Consider the following 26,987-nt stretch of genomic DNA (forward strand, 5'->3'; position numbering starts at 1 on the left):
AAGTTGACACCAACTGTTGTGAAGAAGAGTGTGGAGGCATTGCTAGGGTTTGCATTGAGGAAACACAGAGTGTATGACCACAATAGAAGCACAACGAGACAAACATAGACATAGAAAGCAAAACTCAATCACAGAAATTCGAACACAAACAGAAGAAGGGATAGAAAAAACACAACTCTATAGTGAATGAATGCTGTAAATGAATGTAAGAGTATATAGTGTGCCCAAGGACAGAGCAATGTGTTGGAGAGCGAGGTCCATTGGAGATGGATCCCAAGTGTTGCGTGCAACCAGTCTTCTTCCTTCTTGGAATGGGTGGTGATAACCTGATTTAAGAGTTAATTACAGCAATAAATAAATGCACATAAAATGAAATACACACTTTACTATAACATTCTTGGACAGTAGACACCCTGTTGGCCCCAAAATTGGCACCCCTTGCGGTATTTCTTTAGCTTTCATTCAATTGGAAGGAGTACAACTCGAGATTCTTCAATCTTCTCCTACTAACCAATTGCTCTTGCTGTCAAAAATGACCAGCAAGCCTTTTGGGTCATTTGCCCCTTGTTTCACCCATGACTTCTTCTCCAATTTGACCTTTGGCTGGCCAAATGCTGCCCCAAATCAATTCGGGATGGGCTGGCTCCTGAAATCCCTTGATAATCTTCAATTATCAGCTGCTGATTTCAGTCCCTTGAGCCTTCAATCTTTGGCACGGATCCCAAGGTGGCTGCTAAACCCTAATTTCTACTGTAAATTAGGGTTTACTACATAAATTACAGATCAGCCCACCAAAAATGGCTGAAATCTCCTCCAAATGGCTAAGAATTGCTGAGAATGACTGAGCATAGGTTGAAGGAGATGAGAGAATGCTGTAGAGAGAAAATTCTGAGATTTGTCGCGAAGAACTGATCAAAATCAGCTGCTGCCCTGCTGTACAAGCCCCAAACGGATGCACCAACAACAATAGGAGCATCAGAGACTGTGATCTTCAGGAGAAAGTGCATCAGCAGCAATTCACAGCTTCCCAAGGTCAAGAATATGCAATCTCCATCACCAAAATGGTCTCCAATGGCTGGGAAATGGCCCCAAAAGCTGGCAGTAATAGTCCAACACGTCTTCCCAACAGCTCCAAAATGAAAAAACGAGATTTCCCTATCCCTTCAGCCCTGTTTAGCCTTTCCCCCACTTGCATGGGGAAGTTTTGCCAAGTGGCAGCTTTCTTAATCCATTTTCAGCAAATTTCAGCCATTTAATTAATTTTCAGAATTAATTAATTCTGAAAATTAATTCAACCCTTAATCCATGCCCAGAAAATTGACCTTGCCCATCCAAAAATTAATTGGCTAGGCCATTTGCAACCCAAAGTGGTCCCATGCATTAATTGACCCTTGGACAAGCATTAATCCATTAATTAATGCCTAGTCCCTAGAGTCACCACTGACACTTAATGGCCAATTAATGGTCCTAGGGGCAAACTGACACCAAAATTCACCTAGAATCTAACAAAAGTAATTTGTTACAACTTTTACCTTTGACACCCATCTTTTTCACAGGTTCCTTCGGCCTTCAACTGTGAAAAAGTAGCTTGCATCTCACATGTGCAACATATGTGCATCTTTTAATTGCACATTTGATTAATCCTTTAATCAAATGTTAATTAAACATAAGCAAAGCATCAAATTTTCACGTCCTCGTGACATTGCGACCACGAGCCAGAGCGATGGAGTAAGAGAAACACCAAACGCTGATCACCAGAGTGTGAGGAGATTGAGACAACTGTAGAGGATGATGCCTAATATGTGATCGACGCAACAAAACAAAATAGTAGAATGTTGCAGTAAAAGGCCGTAGTAGAATGTTGCAATAAAATGGGGCGGTAAAATGCAGCAGTAATACGAGGTGATGGCAGCAGTCGGGAAGGCTAGACAGCCACATGGTGGGAGATTGATGGTTGAGATCTGCACACAAGGGTGGGGAACTTGCATGGAAGAGATTAGACTCAATGGGGGCAGCTTGTCTATTTATAGATGAGGATGGGCCCTCGCAAATTAGAGTTTCACTGAACTCTCTTGAACCGCTCCCTGTTTTAGGGTTTTCATTAAATTAAGCTTGCTTTGAGGTTGTTTAAGTGACTAATCAGCATGGAATGCATTTCTTAGTTCAACACGCTCCTCAGTTCCAAAACAGGGTGAGAAAGGAAGGCCAACCCATTTTGTCCAAGGCGTCCGATCCCAACGTAGTGAGGTTATCGGACAAAGGGTGCCCAATGGTTGCCCAGTGGCCTATGAAGACTATAGAGGTGATGGTTATCTTACCAAGGGAGTCCAAGTAGTCACCTTAGAGAGGACATAGCATTGGACAAAGGGTACATGTTGGTTGCTCAATGGCCTACTAGGCCCCACAAAGGGGGATAAAACTACAATGAATGTTGATTTTGGTTTGTTTTTTAAAAAAAAGTGAGAGATGGTTTGTGGTTGATTGAGGAGAAGACGTGAGAATGAGAAGGGACGGTTAGGTCCAACCCATCACAAAATAGACAAGCTACCCATCCACTTGAGTGTGTCGATGTCGAGGGAATGGTGAGGAAGTAATGTTGGTGTGGTGGAAAAACCGCTGGTGGAAACATCTTAGAATCCATCTAGTGGTGCTTTACACAATGAGTATGGTACATGCTATGAAATGCTCATGCGGCAAGTGCCACTTGGACAGTGCCCCTCCTGGGGAAATTGTTTACTTGCCCAAGTGTCCTGGTACAAAGATGATGAAATCATGCAATGCAAAGGGTAAAGGTACAACAGGAGGAGGGAAGGCCAATGTCGAAGACAAGTGTTGAAACCTGTAGAATACCAAGAAGGGTAGGAACCCCCTCTCAACCTGGAATGGCGACGATGAAGGAGGAAGAGGAGCCAAATGTTGGTCTTCATGTGGTGGCGAAAATCATGATGAGAAGAAGTATCTCGACTGGAAGAGTGAGATAGAAGTCACTTCCATGATAGCATAAAAAGAGATGTACGGTCTCCCTCAGGAGGGGAAGCCTTCATGCTGGTAGAAGAGCAAAACTCCTAGCTTTGATTCTCTGTGAAGGAAAGGTTTTGCCTCTAGATGAAACCACGAATGAAACGATGCGCATCCCATGCCTCCAACCCAGGTCGGATGAGACAAACCTGTATGTTAGCCCTACACTGAAAACAAAGTTTGTAAAAGAGAGTAAGATCTATAGTCATAGAGGTCAATAGTGAGATGCTCTTTAAATGAAAAATGAATTGAATGAACAAGTGTAATAATGCAAGTGTGTATGTGTATATAAAAGAAACGGAAGACTTGAAAATGAAAGGCTAAGCGTGTGGCCACCATTTCATACGGCAAGGTGGGGAAGAATGCCTAGAAGGTGCAGTGGAGTTCCTAGGAATGGATACGTAAAGTGCAATAGGATTGGTACTAGCAGATCAATCAATCAACCCCTCAGGAGGAGTACAGTAGGATGGCCGCTGAGGCTATCCGTGTGCCACATGTCTAGCAGCCGTGGGGGCTGAAGGAGCAGATGGGGCAACAGGGGGAGGTGTAGCCCCACTAGTGTAGTCATAGTAGTTAGCTATGGTTTTCTAGGAGGAAGACCTCGGGCCTTGGTACGACACTTCTTGTCCGCATGGCCCGACCTTTGTCAGTGTGTGTAAAACCTATTTTTCTTAGGAATTTGCTGCCAAAGGGGTCGTGTTTCTTTGTTTCCGTCAGAGGAAGTGGTGTCACCCTTGTTTTGTCTTGCCTTCGCATCTTGCGAGTTTTTGCCATTGTTGGTTTTCCCTCTCGAAGAAGGGGCAGCCAACCTGCGCCCCTCTGAATGGATTTAAGTGGAGGACTTCTTGTTTACCTGATCACGCAGCCTCGTGTAACACAAAAATTGAAACTCAAACTCAAAGAAGGTTGGCAATCTAGACAGTGAGATAATGTGCTAGATAAAATGAATGTATTTCTCAAGCAACTTGTTTAAGAAGAATGTGATCTGATCATTGTTTGACTTTGGAGAGCTATTAGTGGCAAACGTGGCTAGTAACCTTCGATATTCGGTCAACTTGACTTTTAGATCATCCCCTTAATGGAAAATTCTTGAAGCTCAAAGTTGATGTTTATACGCGGAGTACAATCTCTGGTTGCATAGTGGTCGATGAGATGACTTCAACGTTTCGATGCAAGAGGGAAGTGCTGTAATTGAGAGTGAAATCGAGGAAGCAAACCATGCATCAACTCGACATTGGCTGTGGCATTGCGAGCTCTCCATTGACAGATGTGATCAAGGTTGGCTAAGTGAGGGTCAGGTATAGGCTTAAGTCCAACAACGAGGTCCCAAAGACCCTGAGACTCAAGTACTTGTTGCATATAGTTCGACCAAGTGGCAAAAATCGACCCGTTGAAACGAGTCTTGTCTGTGAAGGCATTCTTGGCCGATGCAACAAGAGTGGTAGTGCTCGAATAAGGTGGATAGGGTGGATACTGTGGTGGAAAGGAATATACTTGGATATGGATCCCGGAGTGCCCACAAGGCATTTGTGAAATGTGCACAGTGGATCCAAATGTGTGCATGGGATGACCAAGCATGGGCATTGTCGCCACATGAGGACCCCATGGTGGAGGGATAGGGACATCTGGAGTAGAGGATGGAAATCCTTGCGTAGGAGTGAACATGGAAAGTGTGACGACACACCATAAGTAGAGGATGGACATTCTTGCATCTGAGGTGTCATGGGGTGTGTGTTGTTGGGGGTAGTGAGAGGGACGCCCATCATAGCCGTCCCAGGTGGAAAATATGTGCCTACATGAGGAAAGGTAGAGGGAATGGCTTGTGGAAAAGGGTAGGTGACAATGTTAAGAGGTGAAATGCCCTTGAATGAAGCATCGTGATGTGAATATGGAATAGAGAATGAGAATGTGCTAGGAGTGAAGATAGAAGGTCCACCAACTCCTAGTGTGGTAGAGGTGGATGCGGAATGTAAGTAGAGGTTTTGAAATGAGTGTGATATGGCTTTAAGAGAAGAGGGTGAGATGGGAGGGAGAGAAGAAGAGTAATTGACTTGCTCAAATAAAACAGAAGATGTGGCTATACCTGATGATGAATGTTTGCATCTTGAGCCTCCTTTGTTAAGATTTACATACATTTGACTATCCAGATCCTGCACACCAAAGGGCAAAACAAGAGAGGGTTTTGATTCGAACGACTCAAAAGGATTGTATGTACTTGACACAGGGCTTGGCCAAGACAATGAAGATGGATTGCTAGTCGTCCCAAATGTTGTATTGCCTCCATGATTAGAAAGGTGGTTAACATCACCAACTGGTCCGGAAGGAGTAGCAAAACTGGAAGAAGGGATGTCTTTAGGTCCGTATTTGTTGTGTGGGTACTCCTCAAACTCCTCCTCTATGAGGTTAATGAAATCTGGAATATCTGGCATGGGTGTAAACATAGAGGGTGATGGTGAGGTTGAATGTGGAGTGTTGTTTTCCTCGCCAAGTCCATAATGCCTCCTAAGGGTCTCCAGTGATGGAGAAGCCTCATAAAACATCATGGGGTCACGAGAAGGTGTCTGTGACATTATGATTTGGTTACGAGTCATATTGTTTGCCTCGTGCAAAGACTAGCACTCCACAATATCCGCATGATACTCTTTATAAGAGTCCCGGCGTGATACCATGTGAAGAAGAGTGTGGAGGCATTGCTAGGGGTTGTACTAAGGAAACACAGAGTGTACGACCACGATAGAAGCATAATGATACAAACATAGACACAAAAAGCAAAACTCAAACCCTAAATGTAAAACTCAAAACTCAAACACAAACCAAAGAAGGGGTAGAAAAAACACAACTCTGAAGTGAATGAATGTTGTAAATGAATGTAAGAGTATATAGTGTGCCCAAGGGCAAAGTAGTGTGTCGGAGAGTGACGTCCACTAGAAATGGATCCCAAGTGTTGTGACCACCGGTTAGAGTGACGAAGTGAGAGAAACATCAAACGTTGATCGCCAGAGTGTGAGGAGACTGAGGCGATTGCAGAGGATGATGCTTGATGATGTGAGTGAAGCAACAAAACGTAGCAATAGAATGTTGCAGTAAAACGCGGCTGTAAAACACAACAGTAAAATGAGGTGATGGCAGTAGTCGTGAAGGTTGGACAGCCATGTGGTGGAAGATTGATGGCTGAGATCTGCACACAAGGGTGAGAAACTTGCACGAAAGAGATTAGATTGAATGGGGATAGCTTGTCTATTTATAGATGAGGATGGCCCCTCCCAAATCACAGTTTTATTGAACTTTCTCGAACCGCTCCTTGTTTTAGGGTTTTCATTAAATTACGCTTGTTTTGGGGCTGTTTAAGTGACTAATCAGCATGGAATGCATTTCTTAGCTCAAAATTGTCACCCAAAATCCACCTGGCATAACTTGTCACAACTTTTGCCTTTGACACCCACTGCCTCCTTGGGGTCCTTGGCTTGTTATTATGAAATAACTAGCACGTGCATCGGACGTGCATTACAACATTGCATATATGATTATTTAATTAATCAAATGTTTCGAGCAAAAGCAAAGCATCCAAATTTTTTTAATCCCCTTGACATTGAGTCCAAGAATGAGCATTCTCCATAAACAAAATCTAAATGCGTGCAAGGCTAGGGTGTGTGAGTGTTGGGAATAAAGGGCCATCGTGCCTTTTACATGTGCACGGGTGTGAACACACCCTTAGCACATTGTACTTTCATACATATATCTATCTAAAAACCTAAAGTGGTACACTCGTCATTGTGCCGAAAAACGTGTTCACTCTCTACTATGCTCTCTCGCACTCTCTCTGTCTCTCTCACTGGGCGTAACGACTGTCTGCCTCGATCTCCGTGCCTAATCAATTCCTACAAACTGGTATCAGAGCGCAGAATGGACACTTCTCGAGGTCAAAGGCAGCTTGCGTACAGTTGCTGAGTGTGTGGCCGTCGGCAGAGAGGAAACGAGTAGCAGTTCCAAGTTGCAGTCGCAAGTAAAGAACGTCAGTAAATAGTCGCGCTAGTCGTGAGCTGCAGGCATCATGGGTAGTCAGGTGCGAGCAGGAGTCGCTGGCAGATTGCTGGCGGGCAACAGTCGGACAGGTGATAGACTGGTTGCGTGATAGGTAACGGACTGCAGCTGGTCGGGGGTCCAGCGTGGACCATTGCGACTGCAGGCGTAACGTGACGGGCGATAGCTGCACAGCAACAGCAGGTGCTGATAAGCGCGACCAGCCGGCAGGGTTCCAGGTGCACGGCGACGCCTGGCGGGTCAACGGACACGTCAGAAATTTTTTTTTTTCAATCTATTTTTGAAAATTTCTTATACCCACTGACATGGTTTCGCGCGTGTAAGCACAAAATCTCAAATTTGTGCAATTCTGGCCTAGAAAGTTGGGGCTTCACCAAACTGAGCACTGTTTGTGAATAATTGAGGCATCTGCGTTGGAATTGCAGACATTGTGCGCATTTGAATTGGGGATTTCGCCAAAATTGTTGAAATTTTGCTCATTTGAGTGAAATTTCTCAACATTTGGCCCAAAAATTTGGGGCTTTTTCCAGATTTGGGAAATTTGATGCAGGACAAGCAAAATTGTCTCAGAAATTGCAGGAATTTGTGACATTTTGTCCCCGACATTTGGGGCTTTTCATGTACATGCACAAATTGGGTTGAAATTGACCCAATTTCTCGACATTGAGGCACATTGGACCCTGTGCAATTTGGGGCTTTTGCGATTTGGGCAAAATTTGTGCAGCATTTGGTCACTTTATGTACATGCAGGTTGAATTCCGCGCAATCTAGACATCAACACTTGGCAAAATTTGGGGGTTTTGCTGAAATTGCTTTATTTTGGCAAAATTGGACAGTCCTATGCATGACAGAGGAAATGCAGATGTGTGTTTGACGCTTTTGAGCACAAAATTTTGGGGCTTTTGATTGTATGCTCGTAGGTACATGTACAACAGAAATTGCAGCTGAAATTTTGGGATTTCTCATGTAATGTGATGCACATGCCCTTGGAACAGCTGTAATCAGTTGGATAATGCTGTAGCACTTTTTTTGGCGCTTCTGAAAACTTAATTACAGATCTGAAATCTGTACTTCTACATGGTCATTTATTGCAGATTGGTACTTGTTTGTACCTTGGTCACTTGGGTGACAGTTTGGGCTTGCATTTGCTGGTTTTTTGGTCAAATTTGGGCCGAAAATCATGGCTGGCAGCAATGACAGCAGTAATTTGATGCACATAAAGAAGCTTGAAGGCGCACATAATTTGGCAATTTGGCAAAAACAGTGCTACAATATCTTGTTACAAAAGAAGCAGGCAAAGCCGATTAAAACCAAAGGGGCAAAGCCCGCGGACATGGATCATGATGATTGGGATGAGTTGAATGAGCTTGCATGCTCAACCATAGAGCTATCAATTTCTAATGCCTTGCTGTTCAACATTGAAGGTTTGGATTGTGCATATGCTATATGAACTAGACTGGAAGAACTGTATGCACAGAAGAGTGCTGCAAGCAAAGTGTATTGGCTGAAAAAGCTTATGGATTTGCGTATGAAAGAAGGTACATCAATGTCTACTCACTTGAGTGAGTTTAACTCCATTTTCAGCCAGCTTGTTGCCTTGAAGTTCATGATTGATGAGGAATTTAAGGCCACTTTCTTGCTTTGCACTCTACCAGAGAGTTGGGATACATTCAGGACTGCTATGAGCAATTCTAATGTGATCCTTTTGTATGCTGATGTAGAGAGTGCTCTACTTATGGAAGAGATGAATCGGCAAAACAATGCATCCAGTAAGTCTTCCAGTGCTTTGCATACTAGGGGCAGATCATGGCAAAAGGGCAAATATGATGGTAAGGGACGTAGTAAATCACGTGGCAAAGATGTTGAATGCCATCATTGTGGCAAGAAGGGTCACTTTAAACGTGACTGCTACAAATGGAAGAAAGAGAAAGGAAAAGGCAAGAAGAAGATGATTGCAAGGAAGAGAAGAAGGACAGTCAGCCTAAGAAGAGTAGTGTAAAAATTAAAGAGGTGAATGTAGTCACTCATGACAATGACAGTGGGAGTGATGTACTCTTTGTCTCTTCACATTTTGGTGCACATGCTTTACTTGCAGATACAAATGATGACATGCATACATGGATTCTTGATTCAGGTGCTTACTTTCATGTCACCCCTCATCGTGAGTGGTTTTCTGCCTATACAGGGGGTCGATAACTATGCATGTGAGATTGCAGGTATTGGCAATGTGCAGTTACAGTTTCAGCATGGCTCTGTCTTTACACTTTAGTATGTACGTCATGTACCTCAACTCAAGAAGAGCTTAATTAGCACAGGGCAGCTAGATGATGATGGTTTTCATACCACCTTTGGTGATGGAAAATGGAAGATCTGTAAGGGATCTAGGGTTATTGCCAGAGGTTGCAAGAGTGATACTTTGTATCCACTTCATGTATCTAGTGTGTGTGACCATGTTGTTGCCGTGACCGAGCAATCAAGCGTTTCTTTGTGGCATGGCCGGTTGGGACTCATGAGTCAAATAGGAATGAAAGTGCTTTCTTGTTTGGGTTACTTGCCTTGTCTTCGTTATGCTGATTTTGAGCATTGTGATCATTATATATATGGCAAACATGCACAGACGTCTCACAAAAAGTCTCTTTCTTTGAAATCTTCTTCTCTAGAGTTAGTACATTCGGATGTATGTCAAATGCCAGGATTATCTTTAGGGGGAAAGAAATATTTTGTCACCTTTGTTGATGATGCTACATGAAAAGTATGGGTTTACCCTATTCGTAGCAAGGATGAAGTGCTTGACAAGTTTAAAAAATTCTTGGCATTGGCTGAAAATCAGACAGATAGGACACTTAAGTGTCTTCGCTTTGACAATGGTGGGAAATATGTGTCCAAAGCCTTTCAGGCATTTTGTGACAGCAAAGGGATAAAGAAGAAGCTCATTGTCCCTTATAATCCACCCCAAAATGGAGTTGCAGAGCGTATGAATCGGACCATATAGGATAAGGTCCGCACGATGCTGTCTTATGCTACATTACCCCATGGTTTTTGGGCAGAGGCTGTTGTGACAGCTGTTCACTTGATTAATCGGTTACCAAATAGGTATTTGGGGGGGGGGGAGTTCCCCAAGAAGCGCGGTCAGGCAAGCCACCTTCATATGCTCTTCTGAAAGTGTTTGGCTGCGAGGCTTTTGTGCACATTCGTAAAGAAAAACGCGGCAAACTTGAGCTAAAGTCCTGTAAATGCATTTTCTTAGGATATGGTGACGAGGGTGAAATGGGATATAAATTATGGGATCTCGAGAAAAGGAAAGTAGTACGCAGCAATGACGTTATCTTCTAGGAAGATCGCATGCACAAACAGCTCGAAAAGACTGAGGAGGTTTGTAGGGTTGTATTCTGGGAAGAAATACCTTTTGGATAGCAAAATGTGCCCGCTGTATAGCAGCAAATACCTGCTGTAAATGAACTTGTAAATGCAAGAAATGATGTTGGGCAGGAACAGCCAGGACCGCAAGCTGTTAATGCTGATTTGCAGGCTGAAATGCCAGGACAGCATGCTGAAAATGGAAATTTGCAGGAACAGCCAGCAAACAATGACCATTGGGTTAGGAGATTGTCTAGGGCTACTAGACAACCTGACAGGTTTGTTCCTGGTGCAATTAATGTGGCTGAGTATGTCATGTTGACAGATTGTGGTGAGCTGTCTTGCTTCAAAGAAGCAATGGAGAGATAGGACAGCAAGAAATGGTATAAAGCCATGCTGTCAGAGATGGAATCTCTTGAAACAAATGGCACTTGGAACTTGGTGCAGTTGCCTAAAGGGCAGAAAACCCTTCCATGCAAATGGGTTTACAAGATGGTCACTTCTGGTTTCTCACCAAAGTACAAAGCAAGATTGGTTGCAAAAGGGTATAAGCAAGAGTATGGAATTGAAATTGATGAGATTTTCTCTCATGTAGTCAAGATGACTACATTGAGAACCATTTTGGGCTTGGTTGCGGTTGAAGGTATGGAACTCATACAAATGGATGTAAAGACTGTGATTTTACATGGTGATCTGCATGAAGACATATATATGCAGCAGCTTGAAGGGTTTGTTGAACAAGGGAAAGAAAAAATGGTATGCAAACTCAAAAGGAGTTTGTATGGGCTGAAACAAGCACCAAGAGAATGGTATCATAAGTTTGATACATTCATGCAGTCCCAAGGCTTTCATAGAAGTCAAGTGGATCACTGCTTGTATACCAAGAAGGCAGCAGATGGCAGCTTGATTATCTTGGTTTTGTATGTTGATGACATGCTGATTGTTGACAGGGATACTCATGCCTTGGATTCATTAAAGCAAAGTCTTCATGGCAGCTTTGACATGAAGGATCTGGGTGATGCAAATCACATTCTTGGCATGCGAATACTCAGAGATAAATCGAACGGCTTACTCTATCCATCTTAGCAGGAGTATATCTCCAAAGTTTTGCAGCGTTTCAATATGGAAGGGGAGAAAACAATTAGGGTTCCATTTCCTCCATATGTGAAACTCAGTGCAAAGGACAACCCTACATCTGATGATGAGAAGGCTGAAATGGCCAAGATACCATATGCTTCAGCTGTTGGCAGTTTGATGTATGCTATGGTTGCTACACGTCCTGATATTGCCTTTGCAGTGGGAGTGGTTAGCAGATACATGGCAACCCCTGGCAAGAAGCATTGGGATGCAGTGAAAGGTATTATGAGATAGCTCAAAGGCACAAAGGAATTGCCCATTTGCTTTGGAAAGCAGAAGGCATCTGTTGTTGGCTTTACGGATGCAGACTATGCTAGTCATGCGGACTGTAGGAAGTCCACTTCTGGGTATGTGTTTACTTTCACAGGAGGAGCAGGCTCTTGGATCTCCAGGCTACAAAAGTGTGTTGCATTGTCTACTACAGAGGCAGAGTATGTGGCTGCCACTGAGGCATGCAAGGAGGCTTTATGGCTTTCACGTCTGGTGGGAGAACTTGGCATCTTAGAGTTACTTGTTCTCCATTGTGATAGTCAGAGTGCTATCATGCTAGCACGGAATCCTGTCTTTCATGCAAAGACAAAGCACATACAGGTGAAGTACCACTTCATTAGAGATGTACTTGATAGCAAGAGCATTGAGCTTGTCAAAGTGCATACAAATAATAATCTTGCAGACCTTCTCACGAAGGGTCTTCCAGCAGAGCGGTTTGCTCATTGCCAACAGATGATGGGAGTTGGATAGATATATTTATTTCAGCTTTGTACATACCTAGACTTAGCTGATTCTTTTCTCCTCTTAAGGCACATTGCCTTTACGTGGGAGGTTGTTGGGAATAAAGGGCCATCGTGCCTTTTATATGTGCACGGGTGTGAACACACCCTTAGCACATTGTACTTTTATACATATATCTATTTAAAAACCTAAAGTGGTACACTCGTTATTGTACCAAAAAACGTGTTCACTCTCTACTCTGCTCTCTCGCACTCTCTCTGTCTCTCTCACTGGGCGTAACGACTGTCTGCCTCGATCTCTGTGTCTAATCGATTCCTACATCGAGCCTCGGTCTGAGTCAGATGGGGACATTAGGTAGGAACTTTGACATGTTTGTCATGTGTTTTGATGGAGGAGGTAGCTCTTTCTAGAGCATGCGATTCTTTTTTATTTAGTTTAGGTATGTGCACAATGTGCATGTAGATAGTTCTCAGCCTTCCTAGTGGCCAGTAGTCCGTATGTGTGTGATTATAGCAAGGTGGTCTATCTCCATAGGGTGGCAGCATTTTGTGCTTCAGAGGGGGCTGGTCGGTCAGTTTTTATTTGGCAGATTGCATTGTTAAGGCCTTAGGTTCCTGGTTGGCCAGCTTTGGCCCTTTTTGGCTATATATAGCTAGTGGCCACTTTGGTGCAGATCGTTCTCTTCTTTTCTCACCAGGTTCGTGTTCCTCTTCTATTGTGGATTCTCGCAATAGCTGCCATAAATGTTTGCCATAGTAATTTGCCTTAGGTGAGATGATGTGAATATGGTGGATCCAAGTTGATGAGGTAATTTTCCTCTGACGAGGTGAAAGGAAAATATGCTACAGAATGCAAGGAATTTTCATCCTTGGATTGGTGCATGCAAATACAAGTTTTCATGTCATCCAAAGAACTCCATGTTACATTAACAGAATTCCAGTGCATGGGTGATGCGAGGGGTAATGCAAAGTATTATATGCTAAAATAGAATGCTATGCATAATGCAGCGATACCACTTGAATAATGCCCTAATAGTGGAATTGTCCACTTGATGAGGTACCCTTTTACAAGAATGGATCATTAAGATGCAAATAAATGATGATACAAAGGTATGAATGAATAAGCTCAATGACCAAGATTGTGTAAGCACAAGAGAAGGATAACACTCTTTGTGAATGCTGTAGTAAAACGCCGTGTGGAGATGGATGTAGAAGCCATGAATTGTAATGTCCTCCTCATGGGGTGTGAATGACGATGGAGAGGATGGAGGAGAGAAGAATATGGAAGAGAGTGAGAGAATGTCAAAAGAAGAATGAGAAAGAGTGATTGAAGAAGTGTCAGAATGTGTGGAGAGGTGGCCTATAAATAGTCCAAGGTGGCTCCCCATTGTGTTGATGTCCCATTGAAAAAGTGCCCATAATATGGGTGCTCAGCCCGTTTTGGGGCTGTTAGTGCGAAACCCTGAATGAAATGATTGTGCCGAATAAGTGGTTTCTCAACATTCCCTCTTAGGTCCAAAAGGGGATGGCGAAAGAGGAGTGAAGAGAGATAACGAGGAAGAGCATATCCATGAGATCTAAGATTTCCAATTGAAAGGTGACTTCTCGTAAAGAACAGTAGATAGGATGAGTTGGAGAACTCGACTTCACCTTGGGAGGGAAGCCACTAGCTCTGTAACTCCATGTTGGAAGGAATTCAAAGGCCTCATCACAAAGTTGCGGTTGAACCTCCAAGGTCTCGATCTAGGTGGTACTTGAAGATCATGGGTATCAATACGAGAAATGACTGCTTGAAGACAGCCATCGCCAAAGAGAAAATGGTGCACCATGAGAAGCCATGGTATAAGAAAGCGTAATGGTGTTGAGAGATAAGAGTGATAAGAGAATCAAGAACAAAGAAAGAGGCACGATAGAGAGTAGTTGTGCATTGGAGAGTAGGGGAGAAAGAAGTTTTTTAAAGTTGTTGTGGCAGACTGTACTCACAATGGGTGGAACCATGGTTGTGTTTAAAGTTGAAGAGGGTAGCAATATTTGTTTTAAAACTTTTTTCCTTTAGTTAGGATAGACCCACATTTTACCTAAAAGTTAAATTTATACGGCTGGTAGAAAAAGATCATGCACGAAGCCAGGTTGTCATAGATATTGATTCCATCTTTTCTTGTCGGCCACAAGTTGCCTCGGCAAAATATGCCACCAGGCATGGCCATGCCATACATGCATCCCCCCAATGGGTTGTCCTATCACCTTGTGCATGTGTTCTGCTAGAAGGCTCTAGTTTGCCTTTGCACACATAGTGCTAATTTTCCTCACTAGTGCCATTAGGAAGCATCTTGTTTGCCAGTTGGACTACAATCAAGACTACATACTGGTTGGGATCATCACTATATACCCAAGCTCCCCACTTGTATGACCAGTCCTGTGCATTCTTAGGGCCATTTGTCCAAAGTTTGCCACATATATGACCACCCATCATCAAACCACCTCTCCGTCAAGACCCATGTCCACCATGAAGAGGGCCACCCAGTCACAATGCCCTTTTCTTGAACCTACCGTCTCTTTGACTACCTTCATCTTTGCTTTCCTCAATAGCTCTCTCTCTCTCTCTCTCTCTCTCTCTCTCTCTCAATTCATCTTTGTCTCACCCACCCACATCCACGGGAAAACAATCCACCCAAAAACCCAAAAAACAACCCCCAAAAACTCACCCACTCATTGTTAACATCAATATTAACATACATTAAAATTAACATCAATATTAGTAATAGAATTAGCATCAACATTAAAATTAACATTGATATCAACATTAAGAATTCTACATACCATAGGTTTTAATGCTTACTAATGTGTCCAAGGCCTTTGGTTGCTGATCATCAGTTTGCCGCAACATTGGAGTGGTAGCTATTGAGGCCTCAATCATTGATCAACCACCTAAAGCCTAATGCAAAAGCACAGCCTCACACTTATCTTGAGCATGAGTGCCATCTTGGTCCTCGTTGAGATCGTCATGGAATGGGGCACCAGCATGCCCCGCGCGCGCGCGCACTGTGTGTGTGTGTGTGTGTGTGTGTGTGTGTGTGTGTGTGTGAGGATGACCTAAAAGAGCTATGCCATGTTTTATGTCAATATTTGGCCGAGTGTGTGTGTGAGGATGACCTAAAAGAGCTATGTCATGTTTTATGTCAATATTTGGCCGATTGAGATGGAAATTTTGCTGTTGGGACTTCGGCTCTTTTGGGTTAAATGTAGCTTTCGTGGTAGCAATGGCATGAATAGATTGCTCTTGCACGATGACTCTTGCTCTGCATGTACTCAGCCTAAGTGACGGTATGGCTTTGTAGGATATTCTTGCTCTGGATACACCCAGCCCAAGCAATCCTTTCTCACTTTTGTAAGTTCATAGGGAGCATATCACATTCACACATTTGTAGGCCCTACCTGTAGAGTACTTAGAGTGACACATGTATTTGAGGCTTGATTGCCTAAAAGTGCAAGCAAAGGCTGTCTTTTAAATTGGGACCATTGTTTGTTCTTTTCTTCTATCATCTGGTTAATATTGAGATCACCTCAGTCCATGTTCAAGAGTGCAGTACATATTACCTAACTTGAGAACACCACCTGGCACCAATTTTGTCAAAAATAAAATGTTAGGTGTTAATCCATGTGAAATGGTTAGCAAAACATCTTATGTACTTACTGTTGTGAATGTGCAGGGCCCCAGCTTGACAAAAAAGTACGTGCTCTTGCTTGTTGGAGGGACTTTACATACGTTGTCTCTGGTCACTGCATTTTTGTTTTCAGAAGAGCACAGCAGGTGCGAATGCTCTTTCCTTGTTTGTTAGCCTTGAGGAAAACGATTGAGTGGCTAAGTTTATACCAAGTCAGTTTCTATGCACTTTGATTTTAGAATTAAGGAGCAATGTTGTTGGATAAGCAATGTGTAGACCTTAAACATGTATTGCCTCTTGGGTCACTTTGTCCAGAAAGTGCACAATGACTGGAATCTCAAAGAAGAAGAGAAGATCTGAGGTTATAGTGCTGTTATAACCTGTCCTGAAGAAATTTTGGTAAAAAGGGGCAGCTCCACCTGCTTGTAATAGAGGTCTGGAGCCGCCCAGTTGATTCCCCATGCCAAGATGAGAAGATTTCCTGCTGCCTGGACTTCCATACATGCTGTAACCACATTCTCCATGGTTGAAACCTGCAAATTCTGAAGCAAGCTGATGCAAAGAGACTGAGAACAAACTCGTGGTGGCCATTCAGAATGGGGGAGAGAGTAGCTGTAAATAGCCAAATAGCATTTCTACATGCAACCACCAGCTCTAAAATCCTAGAGCTGCTTTTAAATGTGTTAAATCCTAAAGGGGTTCTTGAAAATGGATAAATCATAAAGGGTCTGCTTGTACATTAAATCCCAACGGCTTTCATCTTCAATATATATGGTAGATAGCCTTCATGATTGATTGTTATTGCATATATCTCTTAGCGGGCAAATTATCTTGCCCATGCTTACTGTAATTCTTGAAAGCTGGGCAATGATGCTTAATCAATCACTGGTGATGATTCTTTGTTGGTGACTGTGCAACAATATCAATGAGTTGTTTGTCATACATGGAGCTTTTTCTAACATTATTTGTCGTTGTCCACCATCTGTGAGCAACGCATCGTTGGAGAAGACAAGTAGCAAAAGAGCTTTACTGGTCAAGCCTGAGTCATGGAAGACCACACCTTAGATGAATCTTTGCTGGTCAAGTATCAGTCATGGAAGACTGCACCTTAGATAAATCTTTGCTGATGACCATCAGCAATGTCCTTATCATCAGATTTGTGGGAATGCATAGGGTTGCCATTGCACGAGATGATCGAGGCAATAATTGAAGATGGGCCCTAAAGTATCCCGAGGTGTGGTCTATGCAATGCCAAGTTTTCTCATGCTTGGCCATTAACAATATTGCAACGATGCAATTAGAGCAATATTTGAAGGGCTACCTCTGCAGCAACTATCACATGTAGTGAAGAGTTTTAGAAAGTTGTGCAGTTGATAATCAAATAGGTGATTCTTTTATTAGAATTATGAGGCTTGCAGATGATATGGATCCATGCATAGGAGGAGGAATTGATAGAAAGATTGAGAAGTTGAAAATCCTAGAGCCAGCTTCAAATATGTGTGAGCTTGTTAAGGAAGCATATGTGGGCTAGATGGAACAAGGATGACTCTCCCTTGCATGCAGCTGCATATGTTATGCTAAGGCACATATAAGTATCTAGGGATTGGGATATGTACTTGCAAAGCTGGTAAAGGCTATGATATGTAGCTTAAGATAAAAAGCCAGCTCTCTTTGCATTGGCGACTTCAAGGGATGTTTAGTACACTAAATGCGCAAAATGGAGTGGAGATTAGGCTGCCTTGCTCTTGGCAGGAGTATAGGGCAAACACTAAGTAACTATAAAGGTTGGCTATTGTATCCTCAAGCAAATGGTTAGCTCATCATGTTTGGAGTAGCTCTTTTGAACACATCCAGATTTGTTAGTGGTTGATCTATGGTATTGCCGATGTAATGACCTTGTTACCTCATTGATGCATTGATAGCGGAAGCTTGTTTTCTTCACCATTTTTGTGCCTTGGCTTGCTCTGTGGTTATTGAATTTCTTCCTGTGGATTTAACATCATCGGCATTGTTATTCAATTTGACATTTTTATGAGACTAAGTAAACTTGTGCTTTAGAATTTGAGAAGGTCAAGTTATTTCCACTCTACAGTTGATAGCACATACCATAATAGCCTTAGTGTTTCACTGCTCCGTATCTTTACTTCCTACAAGAAAGATACACATTTGAAGTTAGGCTTCTTGACATATGTTTGTGTGATGAACAAATGAATGTCTGCTGTGCTTTTGAAGTTATTTTGGTATGTTTTGACTAAATTGGATGCTTTAGTGAGTTTGATGGAAGACTTTGTGCTGTTGATGTTATCAAAACAACATGTCATAACAAGAGTAGTGGTCTTGGTAATTGCAGCTGACAGTATGGTCTGCACATGAAAGCAAAATCATAAGTCTGCTTTCAATAGCTAACCATGTACTCAGCCTCGATGCAAGTGGGTGGCTCTTTTTATGGGGAGCTAGTGAGCTTGATGCGGAAACTGGGGCAGTTCCTATACAGAAGCTCCATCTGGGAGAGAGAGTTTCACCAACATGCATAATGCATCCAGAAACTTATTTGAACAAGGTGATTGTGTTTCTTTTTCCTGGAAAAATGATTCAATTGTTTTGACCCTGATAGTTATATTGGTTAAGTGTGCAACATGTGAGGCTAGTTTGTTTGCAATAACTACTTACTGATTTGGGTTATGCACTGGTTCCTGCTACTGTGGATCATGATGACCTTAGTTCTTGTCTAGAATTTGTTCTTCCATGTAAGTGTTGACCTGCTGCTCCAGCACTCTTAATCTTTCATGTCTCACTGTATATCCTTGACTATTCATGTAAACTTGGTGCCAGTCTGTGTTTTTCTTTGTTCTTTTTGTTAAAGCTCCTGATGGATTTATGCAAAAATCACTCTTAATTTAAGAGATCTTGATGCTGCTTGGAACCTAAGAGCCATATGCATGCTAGTGGAGAATATTAATGTGGTCAGACAAATCTTACGAGTCTCCTATGCTAAAAGAAAATTCTGTACCTTATGATATTGTAAAGACATGTTTTCTGCAGACTAAAGGCTACATTGCAAGCACAGAACTATGAATGCTTTTGTGTGTATGTGTGCTGCCCAATTTCTTGATTACATAAATATTCATTGGCTGATCTCAACTTGTGTGCTAAAGTTGCTTCATCAAGCTGTTATGGTTCTGCCAAGCTTTTGAATGTTTGTACACTCTTCAAATTCTCATTTCACCAGATAACATATCCCTTTTGATTTTTGCTGACAGGTACTTGTTGGGAGTGAAGATGGATCCCTGTACCTCTGGAATATCAATACAGGAAAGTTGCTCTATAAATTTGCAGGCTGGAGCTCTCCAGTCCGCTGTTGTGTGTCATCTCCTGCCTTAGACGTTGTAGGTATTGGTTGTGCCGATGGAAAGATCCACATACATAACCTTCGCTTCGATGAGTCTGTTGTGACTTTCAGTCATACAACCAGGGGAGCTGTCACGGCATTGTCCTTCAGAACAGGTACTGAATTTTTGACTTTGTCTTTGGTAATCAACTGTCATAGTGCAGAAGGTTAAAAAACCTGCTCATATGTGTTGTGGTTGAGCCACTTTCTTAGATTGAGTGCTCAGTTAGGTCCTTTGTAGTCTCATAAGCCCCCTTTCCATGTTGTAAGCATGAGAGTTCACCAAAATCACAAGCTTGCTGTAACAAATGTATTGGGGAGGAAAGACCTGTGAAAGGGTTAGTGCTAGGGCATGCATTGCTATCATGTCACCTAGAGAATGTCAGACAAGGTGGTGTTTGCAGAGAGAGGTAACCACATTTTGCTATAGAAAATATAGGACTTTCCATTTAAGCAGATGCAAAGGCAGTAATGGACTTTGCTTGCAGACTTTGATCATAAGATAACTTGTTGTAAAGGGGGATCTCTTAGTTGGGAGATTTCCACTCAATTTCACGCTATGAGAGTTGGTGATCTTTTGCTCTGAACGTGATCAGGATTCATCTTTTTCGACAAATTAAACATTGCAGGCATCAAGTGTATGTGATGAGGTTACCTATTATTGGTAGTGCTGGATTTTGCGCTTATGATCACAGATGCTACAATCAACAAGCAGGCATGCATAGTTGTGGGGAATATTTTTCTTCTTTTCCTGTTTGGGGGGTAGGGGTTTCTTTTCAAAGAACTTTAAAAAAGAGTTGAAGTTTTACAAGTTGCAATCATGGGCAGTTCTCACTCAAATCATAGGTAGGCTCAGCATGATAGCAGAATATGGAGGAAACTTGGTATAATGGAACTTTTGAGTAGTAAATAAGGGAAGTGTAGTGCTCAGCGTATGCGGCTATCATATCACATAGAGAACATCAAAAGTTGAGTTTGTAGAAAGAGGTTCTTACACTTTCGTATTGCAAAAGGAGCTTATTTTAGGGCAATAGTGCGTAAGAGTTTGCTGAAATAGTTTACAAGATTTTCCTTCAGAAAAAGGAGCACAACCTCCATTGTTTTACTTCAATAACGGTGTATTAAGTTTGTGTTTTACTGCAATCACGTGTGTTTAGCTTTTCCATTTAACCAGAGGTGAAGGCAATATGGAACTTTTGCTTCTAGCTGGCAGTTCATTTCAAGCTACAATTAGAAGGCATCTTCTGCTCATTTGAAATTTCTTAGTTGAGAGCAAGTTAGAATTGTGTCTTACATGTGTATTCCTACTTCGGATCCAGAGTGTCCTAAGAACATTGAATGTGGGCAGATGAGAGGCTATACTGTTGCATTCAATCTTAGTATTTATAGACTTGTCATTTTTTGTCCTGAATTCAAGTGGTCATGCCCTTGTGTTTGACTTTAAAAATAAAAAACCTGCATGCATCAAATCCGTAGTGCACATATTGACATAGAATAATTTATAGATACTCAAAAATACAATATTATGAGATGAATATTTGAAACACTTGTCATCTGTATCTTTGGCTCGTGCAACTGGTACATACCCTTTGGATGTGGCCTATTTACAAAGTGCCTTGCCACACCACATCAATAATTTGAAGCTTCAAAAGTCCATTCAGATTAGCTTGTGCAAAGAGAATCGCCTAGGTCACCAAGTGGTGAATGGCCTCAAATCTGGAGTCATGTAATCACCAAGGCAAGGCTAACTTCAACTTCGTGGAGATCTAATATTGTCTGTGTATTGCTGCTTGTACCCTCCCAATGGGGGTGGCAATTGCAAATGTCCAAGTTTTTTGGCTTGAGCTAGCCCTTTATTGTTCGATATTGTGCTATACAAACACACATTTCAAGGAATTTCTGTCATCCAAGGAATATCTCCTTGCCAGTCTTAGCTAGAAAGTGACTTACATTTTGATCTGATGTGTATGTATCATAGAAAGAGAACATAGTGGGCTCAATGATCCAATATTAATGCACATTAGTGCATACTAATGCAAATTCTATCCACCAAACTAAATGGTACATGATATTGCTTCTAGGTGGGGGGACTGCTCTTTCCATATGCCAAGAACATGCCTCTAGAGCATAGTAACATGGGATTGGGAACGGAGGTGGAGAGGGGATGAGGTCAGGGGCAGGGGATGGCCAAAAGCAAGGGCCAACATAGGGGGTGAGATGGAGATGGGAAAAGATGTATAAATAACGTTTTAAATTCATAATCACGATACATATGCATTTGATCTGAGGGGTGGAGGTGTGGGTGAATGTAAACTATTACAAAACATGTGCATCTGCATGCACGCATATGTGTGCTTTCCATTAAAGAAAAACTGTGTGTGATGTGGGCTGATTTGGTACAACTTCATGTGAGCATTTTGATTTTGTATGTGCACACGTGTGACAGAAGGGGAAGAAACAAGATAGTTAACTAACATATTAAAGTGCCTTGAAGAAGGCTGAAAGCTCCAAGAAGAAAAGGAAAACGTCCCTTGCCAAAACCATCCCTTTCACAAGGGGATGGGGGGACGGCTGTTGGGGATGGGATAAGGCACATTCTCCATCCCATTTTGGCATCCACTTTGGCAGATCCATTTGCGACAGCATGCCTATGTCCTTGTGAGAATGCATAGATCATCATAAGTCCAAAAAAGAAAGCATGAACATTAACAGAAAGAAATAAGACATGAGCATGAGAACTTAGAAGATATGTGCAATCGAATCATACAATGAAGCACGAGTTGTGCTGTACAATACCAGCAAGGTCCTGGCACAATATTGACCAGTATTTGTGCCTTCAATCTCCCTCTCTCCAAGGATGCAAGATGATGCAATGATACAAGAATGAGAGGAATGGAGCAGATATAGAAGCCTCAAGAGGAGACATGAGGCAACTGAAAATACTAAATGGGCTGCCTAGCTATCTCTATCAATGGCCAACTAATGACTAAACATTGTGCCTAAAACCCACAATATGTACTAAACTAACACCCTCTTTCGGATCATGGGCTGAAACTTGATTAGTGCATTGAAGTATATAATTATATAGGCATACAAACCTTTAGGAAACCCCACCATGTTCCATACCATAGCAGCAGGTCTTTCAAAAACTTGTAACATCATAATACATACAAACAATGACAAAGGATGCACCATGGGTACTCTAGCATTTGCCAAATGCTAGATATGCATTGAAAAAGCAGTAATATCGATGTTGATCATACTCGATCCCTGATCATAGAAAATGGTAATAGTCGAATCTCGATGCCTTTCACTATAGAAGCACATTGTGACCATGGATTCCCCTCCTTTAGCCACATTGTCGAGGATGGGATAGGGCACATCCCTTGTGCCATGTTGGCATCCCTTAGGCGGAATTTTTTGAGAATGTGTCCCCCCCACTGCCATCCCCCAACACACACATCTGAGAATAGATTAGAAGCAAATAATGCTCACTGTCCTAACCTTCCAATTCTAGGATTTGAGCTTGTGAGACTAAAATTGATGCATGTGGCAAGCCTCCCTTAGGGTCCAATGCATCAAGAAATCGGTGAGATCGGCAAGCTCCATAGCCAGCCTCTTACGGTTCTTCTCTAACTTCGGAACTTGTGAGGGATGACATCGTCACGAGGACTAGAAAGGGTTAGTGCATGTGGCAAGCTGCCCTTAGGGTCCAATGCAGGGCTAGAAAGGATCATTGTAGCCTTAGCCACATAGTTGGAATTGGAGTTGGAGTTCGAGAATATCGAAGAGCTTGAGTCGCCCTTGCCTTTCTTTCCCCTTCTTACTGCGAAAAGCCACCAGCTTCTCGAAATCCTTCCGGAGATGCCCCTTCTTGCCATAGAAGAAGCACTTCATTGCCTTTTTCTTGTGATGGCTCTCTGCAATTGCTTGCTGACCGGATTCTATGATTGAGCTACAAGATTAAAATCGACAAATGTGGCAAGTCTCCGAATTCTAGGACTTGAGCTATGAGACTAAAATTAACACATGTGGCAAGCCTCACTTAGGGTCCATTGGATCAAGAAATCAGTGAGGTTGGCAAGCTCCATGACCAACCTCTTATGGTCCTCCTTTGACTTTGTGCGGCATAACAGCATCACTAGGGCTAGAAAGGGTGAGTGTAGCCTTAGCCACACGATTTGAATTGGAGTGGGAGTTCAGGAGGATGAAGAGCTTGTGTTGTGCGTGCCTTTTTTTCCCTGCTTCCTTCGAAAAGCCTTCGGCTTCTTGCAATCCTTCCAGAGATGCCCTTTCTTGCCATAGAAGAAGCATTTCACCTTCTTCTTCTTATCACAACTATTTTCAACTGCAAAAGCTCAAACATGTGGAATGCCAACTTGTGATAGTAGTCTCTCTTGTAGCCTCAATGTAGACTTATGCTCTAGCAACATAGATTGCATGTGAGCAAACAATCTAGAGTCGTTGAGTTTTGGGCCCTCAAGGGATTAGCCACACTGTGAATCTTACATGGGAGATGCAAAGCATCGACCCACAATACATGCTTCATTAAGAGCAACTTGCATTCTACAAAGCTGGTCTTGAGTAGTCCTTACTCATAGTAGAAGGACTCTATTAGCTTCCACATGAGGGTTTGAAGATGTCCATAGAAGGTGACAGCTTGTGTGAGTGATAGAACCTTGTACATTAAGCGAAGCATTGCCCACACCTTGGAAGAAGTCCCATAGGAGATAACCACCAATAGAAATTCCTTTGAGATGCATTGGAGAAGAGCCAAATATACGATGTCATCATTAGACAGGTTGCATTCCATGTGCGTATGGAACTTTTTGTACATTTGTTTTGTATGGTCTTGTACAATTTTAGTGCATCCAACCAATCGATCATGTTATATGACCTACTCTCCCTCGTCCTCTTCCTATTCCCACTTTAAACTATACTCCCTCTCCCTCTCCCTCTCCCTCTCTCACTTTCAAGGTTCATCGCGACTCCCTCTTTCCCTCTCTCTCACTTTCAAATTCTTGGCACTTTGTACTTTTCATGATCTATGTTTATGTTGTATATTTTATAATTATGTAAGATGATTTTATACATAATTTTATATGTATTTTTTAATGAACGTATGAAATAACGTATTTTATTTTTAAAATTTTTGTGCACTTTCCATACTATACATATTCGCGTATTGAATGTATCGTATGAATCGTCTACCCTGGTCCCAATCAAGGACTACCTCCTCGAAGTTATCCTCTTCCCGACTGTGAGAGGTGAGAGAATGCACAGAGATCGAAGGTCAGTTGAGAGTATAGTTGACAGTGAATAAAGTGTTAGAGTGTAGACACGACTCCCAATGTAACAGTCAAAAGAGTGTATAGTGCAAGTACAAAGTAGAATCCTTAAACCTTAGGGTTGCTAATGTGTTTTCACACTTGAAAGGTGTAAAATACGATAAGTGCCCAAACTGTGTAACATAGGCAGATAAAATATAAGTGAGTAAAGTTGGGGGAAAAAGCCTCTCGTAAGGAGAGTGAAAAGTGTCCTAGTGTCGTATCGAGGGGTAGTGACACTTCTTTGTGAGCATAGGCATGTGTCAAACCCAACGAATCTCCTTGGAGTGAAGATGATCAATATACAAGGATCATCCACCAAAGAAGGTCAAATACAACTTTGGTGAAGATGTTTGCCACATTATTGGTGGTAGGACAGTAGTAGACAAGGTTGATATCTCTTGCGCATAGTTGTCAGGTACGAAAGGTACGGTACAATAAAATACGGTACCAATTGGTACCTTATGATTTTATAAGGTACGGTACGATATTAGTACGAAAAAAAATTAAGATGAATTTTTAAATAACAAAAACCATAAATCATTAAATGATAGATCATAGAATACATGTTTAAAGTGGAAATAGCCATTTCATCATAGAATAAGATGAATACATGAGAGTGACCATCGCGGTCGGCGGTTGCATGGACTACACAAAACATGCGATACAACTATAGTCTAGTATATCTGATTAAAAAAAAAGAGAGAGCCCTATGTCATATGAATGATGAATCTATGATAATGCATCACTATCATCATCATCATAATCATCAGAACCATCTGAGTACTCGTCAAGAGAGTCTGAAGATGACCAGGATGGGGGGGATGTCATCATGAGGCACAGGATGTGAGCTACTAGAGCCCCACCTTACATATGTCTGCAAGCCACTCGAACCACCCCTTCTCGATGATGGAGGGCGTCGAATGACCATGCCCTTGCTACCACCTACTCGAACTCCTCGCCCACGAGCACACTGACTGCGAGTGTCATGAGTATTTGTTGCTAAAAGCTCTCTTTGCAAAAATCATCTCCTCCTCCTTGTCCAACTCCTTATTTATACTCAGAAGAGTGTCGCCCGTCAACTTGAATGTATTAACATTCACCTACACAATGCAGTGATGCACGTAAGATTGATCATTGTAAATGCTAAAGTCTAAATTGTAAAGTATAAAGTTTAAACTTCAAACTTCAAAGTTTAAAAGTTAAAACAACAAATTTTAAATGTTATGATTAAATGTTTAAACTTTATTTGATTTGGACTACCCATGCTCATCATAGCCCTCATCATGCGTAAGTTAGTGCGGCAATAGACTAGCCGCTCTAACTGTCGTGTGCTAAGCCAATTGCGAATCTTTATGTGAATGAGAGAATAGGCACTCCAGTTTCTCTCACATGCACCCGAAGAGCAATCCTAGGCAAGGACCCTCATGGCTAAGGGTTGAAGGGTCTCCAGTGCGTATCCAAAGTTTTGCCACCAAAATAAAGGCTTCACAAGCGACTCTCTCCTCCAACAAGTGGGAGAAGCAAAAGCCACATGCCCTCTCTGATCTGCATAGCATCCTAGCTTCTCTAGCATTGCATTGTGGTTATCAACATGTACAACACAAGTCAAATAAGCAAGTTGGTCTGAATGGAACTCTCTATCATCCATGGCCGCCGGTGACTTGAAGGCCGGATGTACCAATGCGGCAAAACCATGGATGGGCTTATGCATCCACGTCCATCTCCTCTTTGCTATCTCTAAAACATGTGCACGCTACGTCTCTATGATCACTGTACAAGCACGTGCCTCCGCCAATGCTGCTCTAAAGAAGTGAACGAGAAGGCCCATGGTGGACCCCTCGCAATTACTCATACGTAACACCCTATAAAAGGGAGTCACGACAATGACAACAGCAGAGACTTTTTGCCAAAACTACTCATTAAGGCACAAGCGCTGCATGGCTTTGGCTTCCTCTGTCTCATGCTCATCCTACTCATTCCATAGAGTGGACACCACTGTTTGAACGCAAGGTAGACCGCACCTCATAAAGGCGCTCCAGCAATAACCACATGTAAGCAAAGCGAGTTGAAGAAGGCTTCTTCAACTCTAGTGTGCTATGCTCACGATACATCGCAAGCACCTTTACCTTTACCGTGAAGAATGTGACAATTGATGTAGCTTTGCGGACCATCCTCTTCACCCACTTGAGCTTCCCAATATCCTCCATGAGCAAGTCCAAACAATGACTTGCACATGGAGTTCACACAATCGTAGGGAACTTGGCCTCAAGCAAACGGCCCATGCGCCGACAATTTAATGCATTGTCGGTAACAACTTGCA

General features: G+C 42.4%; 1 protein-coding gene across 3 annotated transcripts in view; it reads left to right on the forward strand.

Moving 5' to 3' along the window:
- LOC148033822 (transducin family protein / WD-40 repeat family protein) overlaps positions 1-26,987 on the forward strand; it is a 124,134-nt gene that overhangs the window by 28,119 nt on the left and 69,028 nt on the right. For all 3 annotated transcript variants that reach the window (XM_087681830.1, XM_087681828.1, XM_087681829.1), the window contains exons 3-5: positions 15,995-16,095; positions 18,300-18,509; positions 19,210-19,453. In XM_087681830.1, the coding sequence (XP_087537956.1) occupies positions 15,995-16,095; positions 18,300-18,509; positions 19,210-19,453 (555 nt within the window). The remainder of the gene's footprint in view (positions 1-15,994; positions 16,096-18,299; positions 18,510-19,209; positions 19,454-26,987) is intronic.

The sequence above is a fragment of the Lygodium microphyllum genome, chromosome 7 (genome assembly GCF_053477565.2).
Source record: "Lygodium microphyllum isolate KBCC chromosome 7, Lygodium_microphyllum_v1.1.10, whole genome shotgun sequence".
In the NCBI taxonomy this organism is placed as follows: domain Eukaryota; kingdom Viridiplantae; phylum Streptophyta; class Polypodiopsida; order Schizaeales; family Lygodiaceae; genus Lygodium; species Lygodium microphyllum.